General features: G+C 40.5%; 4 protein-coding genes across 7 annotated transcripts; 2 read left to right on the top strand and 2 right to left on the bottom strand.

The window, feature by feature from the left end:
• Positions 1–654: 654 nt before the first annotated feature.
• Positions 655–7,165, bottom strand: lrrc51 (leucine rich repeat containing 51). Of its 3 annotated transcripts, XM_058080098.1 has the most exons (5): positions 7,024–7,165; positions 6,588–6,793; positions 6,248–6,396; positions 6,049–6,183; positions 655–1,533 (listed from the first exon to the last, which is right to left on the bottom strand). In XM_058080098.1, exons 1-4 carry the CDS (start codon positions 7,073–7,075, stop codon positions 6,051–6,053), a joined length of 540 nt encoding a protein of 179 aa, XP_057936081.1. In that variant the 5' UTR covers positions 7,076–7,165; the 3' UTR covers positions 655–1,533; positions 6,049–6,050. The 3 variants fall into 3 exon arrangements, with proteins under 3 accessions (XP_057936081.1, XP_057936082.1, XP_057936080.1); XM_058080097.1 differs by lacking the exon at positions 655–1,533 and having other exon boundaries at positions 5,631–6,183; XM_058080099.1 differs by lacking the exons at positions 6,049–6,183; positions 6,248–6,396; positions 6,588–6,793; positions 7,024–7,165 and adding an exon at positions 1,770–1,859.
• Positions 2,157–5,252, top strand: lamtor1 (late endosomal/lysosomal adaptor, MAPK and MTOR activator 1). The gene is made up of 5 exons (XM_058080100.1): positions 2,157–2,395; positions 2,947–3,089; positions 3,164–3,241; positions 3,834–3,957; positions 4,069–5,252. The coding sequence occupies exons 1-5, from the start codon at positions 2,354–2,356 to the stop codon at positions 4,159–4,161; spliced, it is 480 nt and encodes a 159-aa protein (XP_057936083.1). The 5' UTR covers positions 2,157–2,353; the 3' UTR covers positions 4,162–5,252.
• Positions 7,166–7,414: 249 nt separating the features above from the next.
• LOC131134615 (uncharacterized) lies at positions 7,415–10,018 on the top strand. 2 transcript variants are annotated; one of them, XM_058080095.1, is made up of 8 exons: positions 7,415–7,824; positions 7,963–8,035; positions 8,107–8,192; positions 8,292–8,365; positions 8,578–8,666; positions 8,860–8,961; positions 9,200–9,482; positions 9,826–10,018. In XM_058080095.1, exons 2-8 carry the CDS (start codon positions 7,997–7,999, stop codon positions 9,882–9,884), a joined length of 732 nt encoding a protein of 243 aa, XP_057936078.1. In that variant the 5' UTR covers positions 7,415–7,824; positions 7,963–7,996; the 3' UTR covers positions 9,885–10,018. The 2 variants fall into 2 exon arrangements, with proteins under 2 accessions (XP_057936078.1, XP_057936079.1); XM_058080096.1 differs by having other exon boundaries at positions 9,200–9,456; positions 9,826–9,955.
• Positions 9,053–18,300, bottom strand: naalad2 (N-acetylated alpha-linked acidic dipeptidase 2). The gene is made up of 20 exons (XM_058080094.1): positions 18,156–18,300; positions 17,743–17,851; positions 17,426–17,612; positions 17,049–17,150; positions 16,836–16,961; positions 15,690–15,770; positions 15,495–15,600; positions 15,328–15,421; positions 15,158–15,253; positions 14,740–14,825; positions 13,786–13,905; positions 13,617–13,699; positions 12,848–12,911; positions 12,700–12,767; positions 12,475–12,566; positions 11,770–11,860; positions 11,308–11,572; positions 11,142–11,223; positions 10,971–11,063; positions 9,053–10,798 (listed from the first exon to the last, which is right to left on the bottom strand). The coding sequence occupies exons 1-20, from the start codon at positions 18,238–18,240 to the stop codon at positions 10,609–10,611; spliced, it is 2,220 nt and encodes a 739-aa protein (XP_057936077.1). The 5' UTR covers positions 18,241–18,300; the 3' UTR covers positions 9,053–10,608.
• Between the last annotated feature and the right edge of the window lie 1,795 nt (positions 18,301–20,095).

The raw sequence follows: 20,095 nt of genomic DNA, 5'->3' as shown, positions 1-20,095 counted from the left end.
GCCAATATGCTGACTGACTTTACTTTGGCCTTGACCAGTCTTCCATTCGCAGACTTCAACTGGTTATAGCGTCATGAACACATTACTTCATTTCAAGGTGACATTGCTTGTTTTTTAAATGCCTAAATGGGCTCTTTCAGTGCTTTGGTTCCGATTTTCTATAATAAAAGCACTGATAAAACATTCCACTGTTCTCAAATATCTTAATTTTTATTGTTCTGCACAAAAATAAGATGAAAAATAAATAAACAAATAAAGAAAGTCAATCAGTAATAAATGAATATAATAATAATAAAACTGCAAATAATAAAAAACTTAAGAAACCACATGTAGTTGGTGGGTAGACAAATTATTTTTTTCAGATTAAAATGAACAAAGCATTATTAGAGCCCTGTAGACATGACAAAACACGACTATAGTCACATTTATACTCTTTTTATTTACAACATATTGCGCAACTGCAGGGTCTTGAGACACATGCTAACTCGCAAACTAGAGAGCTAGCGACCTATACCGTAGCCTTCAAGCTATTTCCTTTAAACTTAAATATCCAAAAACTTACCACTTCCACACGGATAGGGAGGATAACTATTAAGAGTTATTTAACCTTTAACATGAACATTAATCAAACGTAATAATTTTTTCTGGGTACATGATACCATACAGCATCCATATCAAACTTGTGCGGGCCGCACTGACATTAAACTTTCATATCAAAGCGGGGGCCTCAAACTGGTGTCCTGCGGGCCACATTTGGCCCGCGGGCTGCGTGTTTGAGACCCCTGGTCTAGGGAGGCTGTAACGTAAGTCTCATCTTGCTGTTTTCTTCTGCTGTTTCTTGTATTCGTCTCTTTGTAGGATTAAGCTTTTTTAACTTGAATTAGTTTTCATCAACAACTTTAAAAAATCAATGTAAAGAATGCAGTATGGTCAGCTGTAAAAAGCTGAAAAAAAAAATAAACTAATTAACATAACATAGGCACAACAAAATGTGGAAAAATATGATGTATTGCAGATCTCCTAAAATGGAAAAATACATATTTTGGGGCTGTATGTGTAACATTATTGTGGAGGCTGATACTCTGGATTTGTTGCAACTTTTTTTCGTCTCCGCTGCTTATTCCTTTCCTTCATGAGCTTCCTCACCCACCTCAGTTGAGGCCTCCGAATGAGTTTCCTGCCAGTTGCATAGATCTTTTTGTGAGCCACAATCGGGACCCTCTTCAAGATCACTTTATCTTGATCATCGCTAACACAGACCCAGTTGTCAGACGAGGAGGAAGATGAGGACGTGGAGGAGCTGGAAGGGGATGAAAAGGAGGACAAAGACGAGGAGGAGGTGGGAGAGTTTGGTGGGGGATCCAAGTTTGCTTTTGGAGAGCCGGGTGTGGAACTGGATGTGGAGCTGGAGCTGGATGGGATACAGTTGCTGGAGGAGGAAGATTTAGGGATCCCCGGGGTGAGGAGTTTGGATGTGCTGGGATAGTCCGGGTCTGACACCTGCAAGGTCGGTGAAGAGCTTGTTCTGACATCCTGAGGATAGAAACCACAGACCTTCAAAAAATATTCCTGCTTACACACATCATCAAATTTGAAATTAATCAATATAATCAATGTATAAAGTCACACAGAAAATTATTATTTATCAAAATTAACAGACAAATTCATTGTAGAGTTGAAAAGCACATTACCACATCAGACTACGTTGACTTGTAATTACAAACAGGAAGTCAAAACAATGTAAATAAATAACATAAATGCTGTTTTACCGGAGCACCTTCTGGTGCAGTGCTGATAGATTGTGCCATTTTGGAAGGCATTCAAGTATTTAATTCAATTTTAATTCAATAAGAATTGCATGCTTTTTAAAAAAAACTTTATTTGTACATCAGTGATAGCGTTATACGTCACCAGCGCGAGCCCAAACAATTGATGTCACAAGGAGCAACGTCCTATCTTGGCAACGTTGTCTTTGTTTTAAAAAATATATATAACTTCTAAAGCCATCAGAATGAACATAATAAAACCAGGTCGTCATTGTAATAATGAATTTAACGGTTTATCATAAAACGGGGTATTTAAACAATATCTTCTAATGTTAAATGACGGTCACGTTTAAAAATGGCGCCGTGGCGTAACATTTACGTCTCAAATACCGGAAGTGGCGCCGGTGTTGTTGCTCACAGTGCAGCTGTCATGTGATAGCTCGTCCGTGGAGCTGCTGCGGACAGTGGCTACTTTGCCCTTACATGAAGTCGAAATAGACTCAAGATAAGTTTTATGTTTGTTCGTGAGGACAAAGGCGGTTGCTGTCTTTGTGAAAACGGGAAGCTGGAGTGGACCGGACGCTGCCATGGGGTGTTGTTACAGCAGCGACAACGAGACAGCAGATCAGGTAGTTAGCCCATAGCTAGCTAAACTTAGCTCCACTGATAGCCCTACTCTGTCTGCTGTTACATATGTGTGACTTTCAAGTGTTCCGAAGACATTAAGAGTATATAATTCATTGTTTCGGTGGATTCGCGTTTACTCAGTGGTGGTTTTAATGCTTTTTGTACCTTTTAGCTTGTCCGTTGAAGCCATCACTTACGGCCTAGCTTGTACACTGGGAAATTTAGCATTGTTGAAATGAAAAAGAGGAGCTATCACGAGTTGCTTGGTTATGATAACAATAAACTTTAGCTACTTCTTGAAATAACATTGAGTGAAGCAGAGGGGAACCGAAGTTCTTACAGAGTGTCACAGGATACCATGTTCCTGTTTTTTACTGAGTCTCATGACTTACTATATTCAGCTAATACCCATTGGAGTCCCCAACATGTTTAAAATACATTATGGCAATACATTATGGCACTATGGTTTAGGTGACTGTGTCTTTAAATCACTCCACACAGTTTCTCCAAACAAGCGTAATGTACATCACATGTATTCTTTATCCTTGTCAAGGATCCTGAACGCAAGCCGCTCATCACCCACCCAAACCCTGTCAGCAAACCCCCAAATGGCACAGACTGGATTACTCCCACTCCGCCTTCGGCCCGAACAGATGAACAGGCCCTGCTCACATCCATCCTCACCAAAACGGCACAGTAAGCTAATTATCCGTGCAGCAGTAGAGTTTAGTTCAAAACAAAGTAAAAAACGTGTTGTGTTTATTGTGCAGGAACATCATCGATGTGTCAGCGGCTGACTCCGTTATGATGGAGCAGCATGAATACATGGATAAAGCTCGGCAATACAGGTATGTTTATTGTCATTGTGGTCGTCCCTTTTTGGGGACTCTCTCGCCTTGCAGCGGTCTTGTGTAAACACTGTGGAACACATACACAACAACGTACAACGGTTTTGTGGTGCAAATGTATGTACTGTTTTGAATGCATATTGTTTTGAGGTAGCTGGAGCTACTTTCTTAAACACACAAAAAACGACCAGAACTCAGCTCACGGGACAAAGTGGGGGGAAAAGTCACCGTTGATGCACTACACTGATAATGGGGATACCATGCAAATTCATGTAAAAAAAAAAAATCTGAACTGTCCCTTTAAGACAAAAACAGTATGTAGATAACATGAAACGAGATGAGATATATGACCAGTCTATACACTGAGATCTTGTTAGAGAGTTAATATGAGGCCTTTATGGAAATACTTCACATAGAACTTAGTATATTGCATTATATTATATATATTATATTATTATTTTAAAAAATCTTTGCTGATTTTGTCATTTTTGCATTTTTTTTGGTTTTGTTTTAGTTAAATATTATTTTTAGAATGTGTCGCAGGCTAATAAAATGTTAGGGATTTAAGTTGTATATATTTTTTTCCTTCCAGTACAAAACTGGCTGTAGTGAGCAGCAGTATTCCCCAGAAGAAAGCCCTCGCTCTCCCTTCACTCACTAGCCAGCCCCACCAAGTACTTGCCAGTGACCTGGTGCCATACTCAGACGTTCAGCAGGTAACTTGCGCAACACATTTATGTATTTAAAAAATAGAAACACAAAGTGTAATTAAATGTGCTACCCCCCAAAAACGATGCAAGTGATCTAAATTGACTGTTTCTTTCCAGGTATCCAAGATAGCCGCGTATGCTTACAGTGCAATTTCTCAAATCAAAGTGGATGCAAAGGAAGAACTGGTGGTTCAATTTGCTATTCCTTGATTCAACACCGGCCTGTAAATTACTCCTCACATCTGGTTTGTCTGTCACTGTCACCCCTGCATCCTCACCCTTCCGCCCGTCCACCGATGGAATCATTTTGTACTACTTAGCTTTGGCTCCAGCCTCAACATTGCAAGGTTGGACCACAATCACAGGTCATTGAGTCGTTCTAACATATACAAACTGTTCATTACTTACCCTGCTAGTTGTTCTTTGTCATCACTAATGGAAGGCATGTTTATTTTTGGATACCCAGATGACAAATTGGGGATTATTTTTCCAACATAAATAAAACACTTCACTCCAGACAGAATAGTAGATAGCTTTTATTAACCATTTCATCCTGAGGATGTTCTGATCAGTGATAGTAGCCATTTTGAGGATGTAAACAGGCTGCCCTGCAGCGTAGTCTGACTCGGTTTCTAATCCCGTAATTTCACAAATTCTGTGAAATTGGGTCGTATGTTTCAGAAGAGGGTGGGTCGATGGGAGCTGCAGGGACAGATGTGTATTTTTTTGCCTTCTTTGTACAGTTTTTCTGACTAATTCTAAAACAGAAGATGATTGTAGAAGGTGTTGTCATCGGTCAAGATTGGCTGCGATACATGGTGGTGACGACCTTTTTCATGAAAACCAAGAACTCCCGAGGGGCTGTGTTTGTTGGCTTTCAAAGCTTTTTTCCATTGCCAAGTTGTAATATGATTGATTTGTTGGTATTAATCGAAAAAAAAAACTAACCATTGTAGCAGTGTGGGAGAGCGTTAACAATCCGTGCAACTGATGAATTGATCCAAGATTATTTATTTTGTGTTTTTAAAGATAGTGTCGCTCTTCAGAGAGCGCACAAAGACTGTATGCATGAGCAAGGAGCACAGCAATGATGCTCCTAAACCTCCAAAGGGATCTTGTGCAGGGCTGGGATTTATTCTAAGCCACACATTTGAGCTTTCAGCATTGGGTTCTTAGCATTTTTTTCCTGTTTTGTTTTGAGATGTGTAATATTACCTGAAATATATTTGTAATATCTTAGGCTAGTACCCCAAAAAATTGTTTTTTTCCCCTGTTAATTCATTAAAAACTTCCAACAGCTATTGTGTTTCATTACAGTTATTATTAATTATAATTTTCTTCTCATCTTTTCAAACTTGGGATTGTATTTCTTCGTAAATGCAACAAAACCACTTTGGGGTTCGAATCCACTTCGGCTTCACTCGAGCGCAGTTTTCCATAACTATATGAATAAATGATGCTGTTTCATGGTCAAATATGATCCGGTGTTAGTCCAAAAAAATATACACACTCGTATGTATTTTTTGCCTAAATTAAGCCTTAATTAATATAAGGCCAGACTTGATCCTTGATTGCCAGAACAACAGAATTTTATTACAGGTTTGAATGATCTCACAACAGACAGAATAATCCCAAACAAAAACACGGGCTACTATTGCTGCAGTAACCCATGCCAAGCTGAGACTCAACTCTGAACCGCTAATGTCACTTCCAGTCCACCTGCCACTCCACTCCCCTAGAGATCACATTTACATCAACACACATGTGCGTGAGTCTTTTGTCTTAAATGGCTTATTTACTCTTATTACGGGTACTATATGGGGTAATATGAGTGTAAAGGTGACAATAGGGGTGCTATTTTATTTCTGGAGGGCTCTGTTAATGTTACATACAATATATTTGGAAGGTTGTGAACTTATTATGGGTACTATATGGGGTAATATGAGTGTAAAGGTGACAATAGGGGTGCTATTTTATTTCTGGAGGGCTCTGTTAATGTTACATATAATATATTTGGAAGGTTGTGAACTTACTATCTTAATATATGTGCTGTTTTGTGAAACAGGTGTGACTTCAATGCATCATAAGGGAGCTTACAGTCAGTGACGCTTCACATTTCTTCTGCCTGAGTTGCTACTGCGGTGAGAAATTTGTGCCAAGAGTCGCTCCTGCGGGGTAACAACACTGAAGTCCATTGACTTTAATCCTGGCAGAGCAAATATGACGTGATTCCTAAATGGGATGAAAATACTCATTAGAATTCATGATCATTTAAAAGTATTGACATTGTCTTCACCTGTAGGCCTTGTTGGATTCAATGATATTTCCATGTAGAGTGATGGTGTGTAGATGTGAAAGAACCCCCAGCTTGTCCACCTCTGATAATGTGAAAATGCAGTTGCCGTGAAGATACAACACACGCAGTTGAGGCAGTTCACACAAAACCTGGAAACACAAACACATTTCATATCCAATTCCATATAACGGATGTGTGTAATAGTATGATGCTTTTCCACTGCACGGTACCAGCTCAGCTCTACTCGCTGCAACAAAGTGGAGACTGAGGGGTTACAGTGTAAAACTTTTGCTTTACTTTTTTTTTTCATCACTTCAAACTGTTCATCGAGAGAACTCACCCTGTCTATGTTGGTGATCCGGTTAAACGAAAGATCCAGCCAGGCAACTTGAGACGGTTCAGCCAGAAAGTGGCTAATGGTCTTCTGGAGGTCATAAAGATTTGTAATGTTATTGTTATTCAGTCGCAGGGAGCCACTTTGGAACTTCCCTTCTGAATTTCTCTTTAAAGGCCGCAGACCACTGCTGGGTTCTTCTGACAGTGCATCTGAAAATGTATGCACATCATGAATGACCTTCACAGTCTACTGTATTGGTTTGAAACAAACTTAATATGCAATATTGAACCGTTTGATGGCTATTCAAATAAATTGGGTCTACAAGTTAGTTTCTCTTAACCTATAATACTGTTTAACACAATTGCTAAATTCATTGGAAAGCTAAAATGATGGAGTGAAGCTATATGAATGAGAAAAAAAAGATGAAATCAAACACTACCTGCCAAGTTGCTGATGGCTTTAAAGGATAAATCCACCGGAGCGCTATGCATATTCAATATTTAGTACTCACGTGTGATTTAAAAAATTGTAACACAAACCATGTTTTCCTTTTACTTTACAATACAACAGGAACCTGTAACGAAGTCAACATATGGTTTCCAGGGTAACGTATAGGTCGGTCACGTGGTTTAGGTTTAAAAAAGGTTTTAAAAATATAACTAAAAAAATCTTATTCATAATTTAGATAGAACGGAGGGGCAGTGATTGTTATTATAGTTGTTAATTTATGTTAAAATATATTTCAGCATATTTCCCGTCTGGTGGTTCAGTCCAACATCCGGTTTGAGAAAACAACTGCCATGTTCTGGTCACTTCCGGCTTTTTATCAATCTCTGTAGCCCTTTTTCAAACGCGGAATTGAGGTTTGGACATACATATCTAAATAGATCCTTAAAACAGAAGTCCTTAAGGGAAACGGGTTTAGATAAAATGATTTACTTGTTAACATTGTTAGCATTAATCTTATTTTGTTGTTTTATTCTATTGTAGTTCATTATTTAATTTTATTTTTTTATCGTCTTTATCCACATTCCTTACCGGTAGATGGCGGTAACGCACACTAAAAGTTGCTTGTTAAACGCCAGTAAAAACCAGGAAGAAGAAGAACAAGCCCTTATTGGCTAATTTTACGGAAACACCGGTTTTCAATTTGTCTAATCGCGGTAGTTTTGTGGGTAAACAGAGCGTTCGGATAACGAGGAGGCATATACAAGATTATATACAGCACTTAACTTCAAAGGTGAGTCGACCAGTTTTAAGGCGTTAATATTTTCTAGTTAGGCCAGTAATTGTGTTAAGACACCTAACTAGCGTCATATGACAAATTACGACAAGCCGAACTTTTTCTGTGTAGCTAATAATAATCTCCTGGTCACAGGTTCAAACCCCTTTGCGATAAATGGTCCGCCAAGATGACACTTAATGGCGGGGTTAAGGCTCTTCTCAGATGGGTACGTTGCTATATTGTACATTAGTTCTTATCATTAGGGTTACTGACCCAACTTCTATGTTGTTTTTCCAGGTCAGGACTATACACTCTTGCCACCGAGATGTTAATATTGAAGCGTTACAAGATGGGGAGTTGTTGCTTCATGTTGTTTTCAAGCTGTGAGTATTAGAAATACTAGTAAATACTAGTAGATGGATGTAAAGTAATAAGTGTAGGGGGCATTAAAACACAGTGGGGTTTGTTTCTGCTATTTTCAGGAAAAAGGAGCCAAACCCGCCTTCATTTACCACAATTGAAGAGCGCTTTAAAGTCATTGCAGAATTTGTTGAACGTAAGTGTCTGTCTTTTTTTTTTTTTTAAGTATCCTTCTTCTTTCATGTACTAACTGTCAGCACACTTGGAAACAGATGGGTGTATCACATACCTTTTTTTTTTTTCACTTGGGTGTTGAATGCAATGATTTGCAGTAATTTCCACTAAAATTGTAAACTATTCCACCTTTTGTGATTATTTGATAACAAACCTCCCTCATTTCTTCTTTAGAGCATTGCAGATTTAGTCCAAGCAAAGGCACATCATTGTCCTGGGACAACATAAGAAACGTCTCTAACCTCAGTGTAGAAACTGCAAAGGTACAAATGGTGTAAATCAGTCCGAAAATCACAAAGCGGTCGGCATCGACTTTATCTGTCCATCAGTCGTCACCTGAGGTTGGTTTGTGTTTATTTTGGATTTTCTGCGCCCATCTAAAACATCTTCTGTCATGTGGTTCTCTGGTGCAATGGTTGAGGACTGTTTGGTGTCACCTTTTTTTTTTTTTAACAGAAAAAGTTGAAGGCCAGCTGCTTCCCTCGTCCCCTCACTTCCAAAAACAAGAACATCAACAGTGGACCCTCCAGCGCTCAACTTCACCCTGCCCTCAGTCCAGTATGTTTGAGATTCAACGTTTATACAACAAATCTGGTTTGAGTACGGGATATATGGGATGGGCCTTTGACGAAAATCCCCTGATCATGTCTGACATCATGTTGTCATTCATGTTGTCATTACTTGAGGCTGAATGAACAGCACTTCTGCTGGTGGCAGCCAAGTACTCTACTTATTGTAGACTCTGTTGCTTCAAGAGAATTCAACTACATTATCATCTTCCACATTTTATTCTCAGGCTGACCGGAGACAATCCATGATGTTCACAATCGACAACACCCCAAAGAAAAACAACAGCTATCTGAAAAAAGGCCTCAGTAAGCTACGGAGCTCCACCCGCAAATCGCCAGGCAAAACCTCAAAGAGGCCTCCCGCTGATGTGCTGGCCAAAGAAAACATGCCGGCTGCAGTGGGACGAGGGGGCAGGTGTGGCAGCTTCAAGTCACCCCAAGTGCACTCTCAGGAGACCAGGAACTCCCCACAAACCGTCAGAAGGTCTGCAAAGTCTCCACGGCTCCACGGTTTGAATCCCGGTTCTCTTAAATGTAGGATGTTTTAGGTAGCCTGGACACTGGATTCTGGAAGATTGAACAAACATTTGGTCCGTCCGTTCACTTTCAAACGTTCGCTTTTCCTGTTGAGCAAGCCATGCTTCTCATAGTTTGGCAAAGAAACAATTTAATTGGCTCATTTTGAGTGACTTTCACAGCATTTGCCGTCACGCAACCGTAATAACTGAAGTAATTACGCCTGCAAACTGCTGCTGCAATCTGTCGGTTAGCACGATTATACAGTATGTTTTTGGTAGGGATGCAACAAAAGGGATACACAAAATTCTTCTAATCTGATTAATTTATTCCACAGATGATGTGACGGGGGAAAAATGGCCTTCGTACTTCACCCAAGCAAACGCTCACTTTTAATGCACCTTTATGGTTCTTACAGTTTTGTCTTCAACAATAAAATGTCTGAAAACGACTAGTGATTATTCTGCATGTTTTCCTCAGGTATACAGTAGTCCAGTCTAAATTGACTACTTTAAAATACATCTGATATCACACATTAAGGGGAATTCATGCATTTAGATTTGAGGGCAGCTTTTGATCCCTCTTATCTGATTTTCTGCTTTGTTGAATTTTTATTTTGTTATAATTTAACCCTACATCCTGCAAAATATTGGACTGGATGCAGCAGAGCAATGTACTGAAGAGGTAAGAGGTCACTTGTTTATGCACATAGTGTACTGCTTATTAAATACTCTGCAGTATGTACGTGAATGTGAATGAATTATTGTCTATATGAGTGGTTCTCAACTGGTTCGGGTGTGGGACCCACCATCAGATGCATTCACAGACATTGGGTCAATACATTATTTAGTAATGGCTCTCGAGCCACCAGTTCAGGAAAAGAACCACTAGTGTGTGGTGTGATTGACAGGTGATCGGTCCAATATGAATCCCACTTCTAACGTCTTTACAGAAGATTGATTTATAAAAATGTATTTTACTAGAGTGTGATCAGAAGTCTCAAACAGTGATTTATCATTTCTACCTCACAGTGCACCTTTTGTGATTTGCAGAGCGGTTCCTCTTCTCGTCTTTTCCGGCTCATTTAATGCCACGGTGCAAGAAGATGTTCATGGCTACGTCACGCAGGCGGCGTAAGCGTCATGGCAGCCGCGTGGACAGTGAATGCTGCTATGCTGATTTGTCTCTTGACTTCGTTCCAGGCCTTCTCCTGGTCTGCTGAGTCCTCGATGTTGAACAATGCGTCATAAATCCCAGGGAATGACTCCCCTGCGTATTTATTATGGCTGCTCGGAGCGAATATCACATGCCTGAAAACAAGATCATCAGGAGGATGACGTCAAAGTCCAGCAGTATACAGTCAAACGCCATAAGAATAACCTGTGCTTTATGATTAGGATACTGCTGTATTGTTTACTATCTTACACTACCTTGGATTGTTTTATACAGTCCACAATACATGCACATGGTCGACAGTTATACCTGTAGAAAGGTCGGCCAGGTAATCCCAGGGGGTCTATAAAGGCTCTCTCAAGATACATGAGCTGATCATTCATTGCACGTACCTGCAGAGTACTGATGCACACAAAAAAATCACAAATTGGGTTAATTAAGCGTGCAAGCTGACATTTTAGGACACAACTGTCTCATTACTCTGCCGTGTTTATGTTTTGTAGGCGCTCATGAAAGTCCCTTGCAGCCACTGTGAAGTTTTCCACTGCTGAAAACAAGGAATCTGTAAAACAAATATGCACAAATCGTGACTACGCTGTAAAAAGACTAAGCATTGAAATTAATGTAATGTAGTACTGGGACTTACCAAATGACACCTTGTATTTCTGCATCTCCTCCATGTGTCCCTGTCCTAAGACTGCAATGCTCCTTGCATACTTTTGGAGAGAGAGGGCGTACTGGTTGGCATCGAGAGGGATGATCTGTGAATCCGCCAGGAGGAAAGTGAGCCCCCCTCTCATTTGGGCCACAGTGCGAAGTCTTCTGAAGGTAGGGTCGTAAAACTTCTCCACAACCTCAAAGGTTTCATACACGGTGTGATAGACGGGGAAACTGCTGTATCGCTCTGTTTTCTGCAAACACATGAAAGTGGGCCTGGGTGGAAAAAGTCTGGACACCTCTGCGTTAGACTATAAAGGTGTTCATGTTATGTATGGCTGGTGAGTGCACTGCACTGGAGAGATAACAAGCACACAAACGTGCATAGCTTTGCATCCAAAATAGTACCTGACGTGCAGCCACGCTACAGCAAAGTGCTAAATAATATTACCCAGTTCTTGGTGTATCTTGCTCTGCCTGCTGCAATTCCCAGACGGACAAAATAAGCTTCAAAATCACTTCCCGAGCCCAGTTTGTTGATCCTACAGAAGACCAGGTAGAAGAAATACTGACTCAGACATTTCTTAGATGACATCCTTGATTGTTTGACTGATGATTGCAAAGGCACAATGAGATATTTGAGTTCACCTTGACTGAGTTCCAGTGCTTTCATCTGACAATTACGCTTGCCCAAACAGAATCCCATAACTCAAAGCAGCTGATGTTTTAATATTCTGAATTTGATGATGGAGGGGAAAAAAACAAGAAATGTGTCCAATCCTCTGCGTGTTATAAAAGGCGACTAAAGGAGGAGCTACAATATGTCCTGCATTAGGCAGCTGTGATGTAATGCTAATGGTTTTATTTCATTTGAACATGCATCAGATTACAATTGAGTGCATCCCATAATCAGTTCACAGTTCCACATGTCCAAAAGGAGTAGGAAGAAGCAAAGCTTATTAAATCCTACCCCTCCATCTGGTACTTTTACAATATGTTGTGGTACGGGAGTGTTGAGGGAAGATCTGGATTTCAGAGTTTTGATGTAATTTGTCTTGTTTGGAAGTTGTCATTTTGGAACGTTGTCCTGAAGTGACAAAGTGCTTATCTTGGCCAGACCTGTTGACGCATTCAAGGACTTTCATATATAACTTGCCTGGGTGCGTCACGGTCGTTCGTCCAGTTGTCTTTCTTATGCCAACTTTCATACAGAGAAAGTCCTTCCTCGTCTAACTCTGGACTGGCCAACTGCACAGACAGACAAACACACAAAGAAAGCAGGAAGTGTCAAACAACACTCAACTAATCTTTCATGATGTGAGCAACCTATTGCATGCTCCCTCAGGTATAACATTTAAATTGAAAGATTAGGTATATTTACCTGCTTGGTGAGGTCATACACAAGTGTGTGTAAAGATGGAGTGCAGTCAACCCTCAACGTATACATACCTTGAAATAACAGAAACACACACACAGGTTATATTCAATATAATATACGCAGTAATCTTGACAAGGAATATTTTCCTCACCCTCAATGCCAGAGTCTGCATTGATGTAGGCCACAGCTCTCTCCTGAAGCAGCTTGGCATTGTCCTGTTGAGGAATGCGGACTGAATCGTTGTCATAGTCTGTTTCTTGCGCAATAACATTTCTCATACGTACAATTTCAGTATTAACATTAAAATTGTAAAGATAGTTACAGTGCATTTAATTAACCTTGAGACATGGAAGGAAGGAATGTTTGGTGGAGATGCCGTAGATGCGAATTGGCAGCCATTTTTCCATCAGACTACCCCATGGCAGCTGTGACTACAGATATAGAAAACCACCACCAGTGTGTGACTGATAAGTGATTAATGGGTTCTCTTGACTTGAAAAGTGCTATATAAAATTATCAATAATTCGTTTTCTACCGCTTATCCTCACGAGGGTGGGGGGGGGGGGGTGCTGGAGCCTATCCCAGCTTTCTTGGGGCGAGAGGCGGGGTACACCCTGGACTGGTGGCCAGCCAATCACAGGGCACATATAGACAAACAACCATTCACACTCACATTCATACCTATGGACAATTAACTTGGCATGTTTTTGGAATGTGGGAGGAAACCAAGCCACTCGACCACCTTGCACCTATATAAAAATCTAATCCATTAATTATTATGATGATGTTTAAGCAGCAGACTAAATATAGTACTTGACTCCACTATCGCACTCGCATACACCACAGTGAAATAGCAAGCCAAGCTTCACGGTCCCAAACTCTACCACTAAGAAGAAGAGAAAACATTGCCAAAGTCCTACCTCTGCCCATTCTGTGGAGCCCAGCAGTCCAAATTCCTCTGCATCCCAGCTGGCAAATATTATTGTTCTTCTCGGCCTCCAGCCTGCACACAGACACATAAACAGATTTGTTATTATAAAGTAAATATTCTCTCCTGATAGTTGAAGATGGCTCGATAGATAGCCTTACCTTTACTGACAAACTTGCCGGCACTGCGAACGACTTCATGGACCACAGCAGCTCCCGACATGGGATCAATTCCTCCAAAAACCCACGCATCCCGGTGTCCGCCAAGAATCACATACCTGTCTAGTCCAAAATGTTTGACAAACGGTACCGTCATTTCATATCTCTGCCCTTTTTTTTTAATGCGCCAAACAAAATAATTCAGATTTTAGCAGCTGGGTGATAAGGCTGTAACGCATCAAAGCACTAGACCAGGGGTCTCAAACTCACGGCCCGCGGGCCGACGCTAGTTTGAGCCCCCCCACCTTGATACCAAAGTTTAATGTTGAAATGACAGCTTAAAGCTGTGTGCACACCGGACACAATTAACATGATTTTGCCCCGCCCATACTGTTGCCACACCCTGTTACCCTGCCCTGTTTTGCTTTGGATTAGCAATGAAGCTAAAGGCTTATGACGCTAGGGTACAAATAAATGCAGGAAATTATTTGGAATAAAAGGGAAAATACACTGAAACTGAAAAAGTGTAGGGTATAGCAGAAGCAAAAGCATTGAATGTATTTTTTTTTATAGATTTTTTTTTCCAGTTTTTAATAAATGCGTTTTGGTTTTTTTTTTTTTGAAAACCTGATGTGGCCCGGCTTCACCCAGAACCTAGCTCCGGTGGCCCCCATGTAAATTGAGTTTGAGACCCCTGCACTAGACCATGTGTCAAACTCAAGGCCCAGGGGCAAGATGTGGCCCGTGAAAGCCCACTTCAATTACCATTTCAAAGCAAGTTATCAATTAATTTGTTCGTAAAAAATATAATTAGCAAATTAATTAGGCTATAGTTATATTCATAAATATTGACAGTTACAAGTGGCCCTCTCGGGGCAGCCATAGCTGTGACAGGAAGCCAGTGTCTTTTTAATGCTGCACATAAAGGAGTTAAACTTTGGGGTCAGGTGGTTGTACCTGGCTCAAGAGTGCCTCGAATCCTTCCAATGACGTTGTAGATTCTGGTCACCTTGATGTTGGTATAGATGTTCATGCGCACTGACCTACAGCAAAAAGATCCACACACAACCAGTGAGGCTGTGGTGTGTCATTAAAAAAAAAAAAAAAGATGACTTTTTTGGGAATGTGAGAAGATCTTCACACTTCAATTTAAATGTTATGTCAAACAAATATTGTGGGAATGTATGTTTCCCCCCCAAATAGGACGTACAAAGCCTCCATTGTGTGTCATTTGGCTGCTTGCCACCAGCTCATTAGCCAAAAGCCAGACAAAAAGTGCAACAACAAACAAGACAATGCAAACACATGCATAGTAGCGCGGTGACGGGGCAACTACAGGAAAGTGGACACAAATTATCCGAATTGAAGCACTCACTGGTTCTTTACGTCATCTGTGAAACCTGGACCAATCCTGTAGGAAACGTTTAAAGCGCCTTTCCAGTTGCTTGGTGGAGTTGGTCCTCCCATGTTCCTGTTGAGTGACTTTGTTGAGTTTGATTAAAAATTCCACCAGCATCATCAAAGGCAAATAAGAAAAAAAAATACTTAAGGAGGTGAAATGCATCATGGTAGCCGATAGGATGCACGGGAATGCTAGGAAGTCCCACTCCATCTTCAGGAGATGTTCTATGGGTATATTCTGTAAGGGTATTGTACAGTAATTCCCATGTCAGTAAATCCCATCGGAAAAAGTATACATACTGTACTTGTACCTTTAGCTGGGTATCCGGGTGTGAGCGCATCTCCTGCTCCATTCAGGTTCATAACGTTTCCTCTTTGAGCTCCACCACCTGGAAGGTTCCAACCTTCAGGGTAGGGCTACATATGCCAAAAGCAAAAACAAAAATGTTTTGTTTTGAAATGTTCAAAATAGAGTGGAGTATACCATTATTATACAAGCAAAATACCTTGACTCCTTCAGCACTGTAATCTGCTGGATCAGAGAACAAAATAATTCCTTTTGCGCCGGCTAACATGGCATTCTTCACCTGATGGAGGAGAGAGAGTGACAGTAGAGAGTGATATTTTGGTCGTAACAATGTTGTTTTTATTGTCCAGGCAGATTTCAGCTTCAATGTGTTTCATGTCAGTATAGCGCCCCGGTTAGTGTGGTTTTTTTTTTGTTTTTTTTGGTTAATGTACACAAGAATTTTGCCTTGGTTTGTGTACATTTTCCGATTAGCATAGAATATGAAGCGTGTCGCTGCGTCAGTCCAACTGTGTTATTATAGTATTTTTATCACAAAAAGTTTGCATCCTTAGTTTGCTAACACAATCCTCTTCTTCTGTCTCTTCGGTTAGTGTGTTTTTTGGTTAATGTAGACAAGAATTTTGCCTTGGTTTGCGTACACTTTCCGATTAGCATAGAATATGAAGCGTGTCGCTGCATCAGTCCAACTGTGTTATTATAATTATCTCCAAGGCCTCTAACATGTAATGTCCCTCTGATGTCCCCCTACTTCTTCCTGATCCTATCCATCCTGGTCACTCCCAATGTGGACCTCAGCATCCTCATCTCTGATACCTGCTTCCTGTCTTTTCCTCAGTGACACCGTCTCTAGACCAAACAACATCGATGGTTTCGGCAACCGGAATTGTCACTTGTCTATGATCAGCTGTTGACTCTCAATGCAAAGTAAACACGGACACCATCTTCCTGTTTTATCACGAGTTATTTCATGAATTCAAAAGTGTTCTTTATCATATGCTGGCACTTGCAACATTCTTTGACTCCGTTTCGGGTTATTTTGCAGCCATGATAAAAAGAAAAGCAAAGACCTGAGATGCAGTTAAAGTAAATAAATAATTCACGGCACAACAGGAAGTTGGTGCCCGTAATCTCTTTCCTTCATTACTTATATGTTCTGAATTGTTTTCTGCATGTAAAATTATAATTGTAAAACTATAAACGCCTGTTTTGCAGTAACATTTGTCCGTTTTTTTGTTTACAGCCAGAACGTTCCACTTTATTAACAATGGGACTGTTTTTTTTTTTTCAGATTTGCCTCACTGGTCCAGCGAGGGAAGGAAGGCAATTTCTACAAATTTCCTACCTTATTGCCTCGAAATATTTTCCCATATCTGACAATGACGATCTTCCCAGTCACATTAATTCCCATCTGCCTCTCCAACTGGAAGAAGTCTTCAGTTCGGCCATAGTTGACATACACCAGATCGCCCTGCACAAAAAGAAAACACAAAAGCGAATTCTCATTGATTACGCTTGCGGTGTATCAGCATGACCAAGCTGTTATTGCTTTCTGCACCTCAGGTTGTCCTTTGGGAGAGAAGGCGCTGTATGGGGGGACAATGTCGGCGATGTCTTCATAACCCTCGGGAACGGGCTCAGCCAAGGATGTGGTAAAAATCTGAGAAATTAAATTAGATTTTAGACAATTATTGTGTTGTGATTGTGACAGCATCTCTACTCATGCAACATGTGCTTCATCTCAAACCTTTGGCCTCCTCTCTTACAACGTTGTCTCATATAGCATAGTTAATCTCCACGGGATATAAACGCCATAAATGTCAGCAGACTAAATACTAAAACGGTCACGACTCTATTGACCTCAAGATAAGACTGAGCAGACAAAGAGTTGAAGATACGTATTTTGTGCAGGATACAGTATGTGCGCCCCTGTACCTCATCGCCGTTTGCGTCCACTATTGCAATATAATTGGGCTGCGATGCGTTGGGGTAGGACAGCAGGACATCGTACGGCACCATCTCTACAGAGTCCAACCCAAACTCCTGCCACTCCTTCTGAATCTGCTCTGCATACTTCAGATTCTGTTCCGTGCCGGCCAGATGGGGGAGGCGTGTAAATTTCCTTTGAGGGGAGTAAATTTAGCAGTTCAGTGGTGGGACTGCTGAAAGCGTGTGAAGGAGAGGAGGATTCCAGTTCCCTAAAAAATTTGCATGTCTTGGAATAATGGTAGATAGGAGAGTTCCCTACTTACCTGAGATGCTCTCTTATCTGACTAGGCTGCATTTCTTCCAGTAACTCCTGCAAATACTGACTGGAGGGAGTGTTTGTGTTTTCTGGATGTGCAGGCTTTGCAAACCAACCTGCAAATGTGTGTGGCATGGAAGTGTAACACATGCAATATGTCAAAGTTTGCACAATATATGCAAAAGAAAATGACTGTAAGTTAGGAATGACAAAGGATCACACTCAAGTAATATATGTTACAATATTCAAAGTTCCAACCATAACACGGTTGTGCCAAATACCGTAGTTTTCTAGTAATTTCAATTTAAAAAAACACACACACTTGGTTAGCTAGCTCACGACACAAAAGTCCCAATATGTCAACGTACACCTTCTAGTAAGTGTGCGTTTTGTGTATATGTTTACTTTAGCCAAACTCACCTATGAGGAATCCCAGAAAAAACAAAGCTAGCACAGCCACAACCCACAACATCCATCGAACTAATTTGCCACTCCGTTTCGACATGATTGCTAAACGGAGGATTGTTCCACTCTGTCTCTATCTCTCTGTTGAATGGAATAGAAGTCACAGCTAAACTCCAGAGGGAGAGAGAGAGAGAGAGAGATAATGTAGGGCTTTTTACAGCCACTAGATGGCAGTACAGACAGTGAGTTACCGGAAGTAGAAGCTTGGCGGCTAGCTAGTTGTCGATAGGCGGCTATAAATGTGGGTGCCAAATAAATACAGGGACAAAATTGCTGAAAACGATAACCGAAATTTTCAAACTCATGGAATAAATTTGTGATTTTTCCCTTATATTGTTGAATAAAACACATTTTTTAGGCAAACAACAAATATTTGTGTCAACAAACTTCACCGTCCATAAATACAGTAGGACAAGACCATGTAAAAAAAAACATGAAACTGAGCAAAATAATAATATGGAATAATTTTGTCATTTGCCTTGTATTGTTGAATAAAACACATTATTTTTTAGGCAAACAACAAATATTTGTATCAACAAACTTAACCATCCATAAATACAGTAGGACAAGACCATGTAAAAATATCAACAACGTGAAACTAAATAAAATAATAATAATATGGAATAATCTTGTGATTTTTTTGCCTTGTATTGTTGAATAAAACACATTATCATAATCATAATATGCATTTAGATCTAAAATGATCAAACGATAAAAGCTTTTTGTGTTTGTGTTTCATCAGTGGTTGAGAGTCAACCACTGATGAAAACGGAGACGGGTGACTTAACTTCTGGTTTTGGTTGCTATTTTGTTTGCGAGCCAAGAAGATGCTAACAATGCTAACAACAACTTCTTTTGTGATTTAAAAAATGTGTTAAGAATGTAGATTGACTCACATTGTGTAGTCATAACACAACAAGATGTGCACCACATTATACGCCAGTGATTCTCAAATAGTGGAGTGGGTCCCCCCTTGGGGGTGTGGCGGGGTGTCAATATGTATGAATTTGTCATACTCAGCATGTAATTTGTCTCTTGAAAAAAAACAAAAAAAAAACAAGGCACAATAACTACTTGATGTTAACCAAAGAACATGCTAACCAGAGCGGACACTAACCAAGGTTCCATTATACGCCAGTGCTTCTCAAATAGTGGGGTGGGTGCGGCGGGGTGTCAATATGTATGAATTTGTCATACTCAGCATGTAATTTGTTTCTTGAAAAAAAAAAAACTAGCCACAATAACTACTTGATGTTAACCAAAGAACATGCTAACCAGGGGCGGACACTAACCAAGGTTCCATTATACACCAGTGCTTCTCAAATAGTGGGGTGGGTCCCCCCTTGGGGTTGGGGCGTGGTATCAATATGTATGAATTTGTCATACTCGGCATGTAATTTGTCTCTTGGAAAAAAAAAAACCTAGTCACAATAACTACTTGATGTTAACCAAAGAACATGCTAACCAGGGGCGGACACTAACCAAGGTTCCATTACATGAAAACATTAACTCCTCTTTTCCCTGTACACCAAAAGCTGCATCTCCACTCAACAGTCTACGGATGACACGACCCTCATTGGGCTGATCACTGAGGGAGACGAGTCCACCTTCAGATTTGGAACAGACCGTCTGGTGTCCTCAAGTGGGAGTTGAACATCTGCTCCCTCATCAAAAAAAGTCCAGCAAAGGATGTATTTATTTCCTGCAGCAGCTGAAGACGTTAAGCCTGCCAGCGAAAATGATGGTGCAATTTTACACCTTCATCATTTAAGTCCATCCTCACCTCCTCCATCACCACATGGGTCACTGCGGCTACTGCCAGAGACGAGGGCACAGAAGTGAAAGGTTGCAATCTGTCTTCCCTCCACGACCTGGACCCTCTGGTACTCTGAAGT

Source organism: Doryrhamphus excisus, chromosome 8 (genome assembly GCF_030265055.1).
Source record: "Doryrhamphus excisus isolate RoL2022-K1 chromosome 8, RoL_Dexc_1.0, whole genome shotgun sequence".
NCBI classification, from domain to species: domain Eukaryota; kingdom Metazoa; phylum Chordata; class Actinopteri; order Syngnathiformes; family Syngnathidae; genus Doryrhamphus; species Doryrhamphus excisus.
This window is presented reverse-complemented; position numbering and strand designations above follow the sequence as displayed.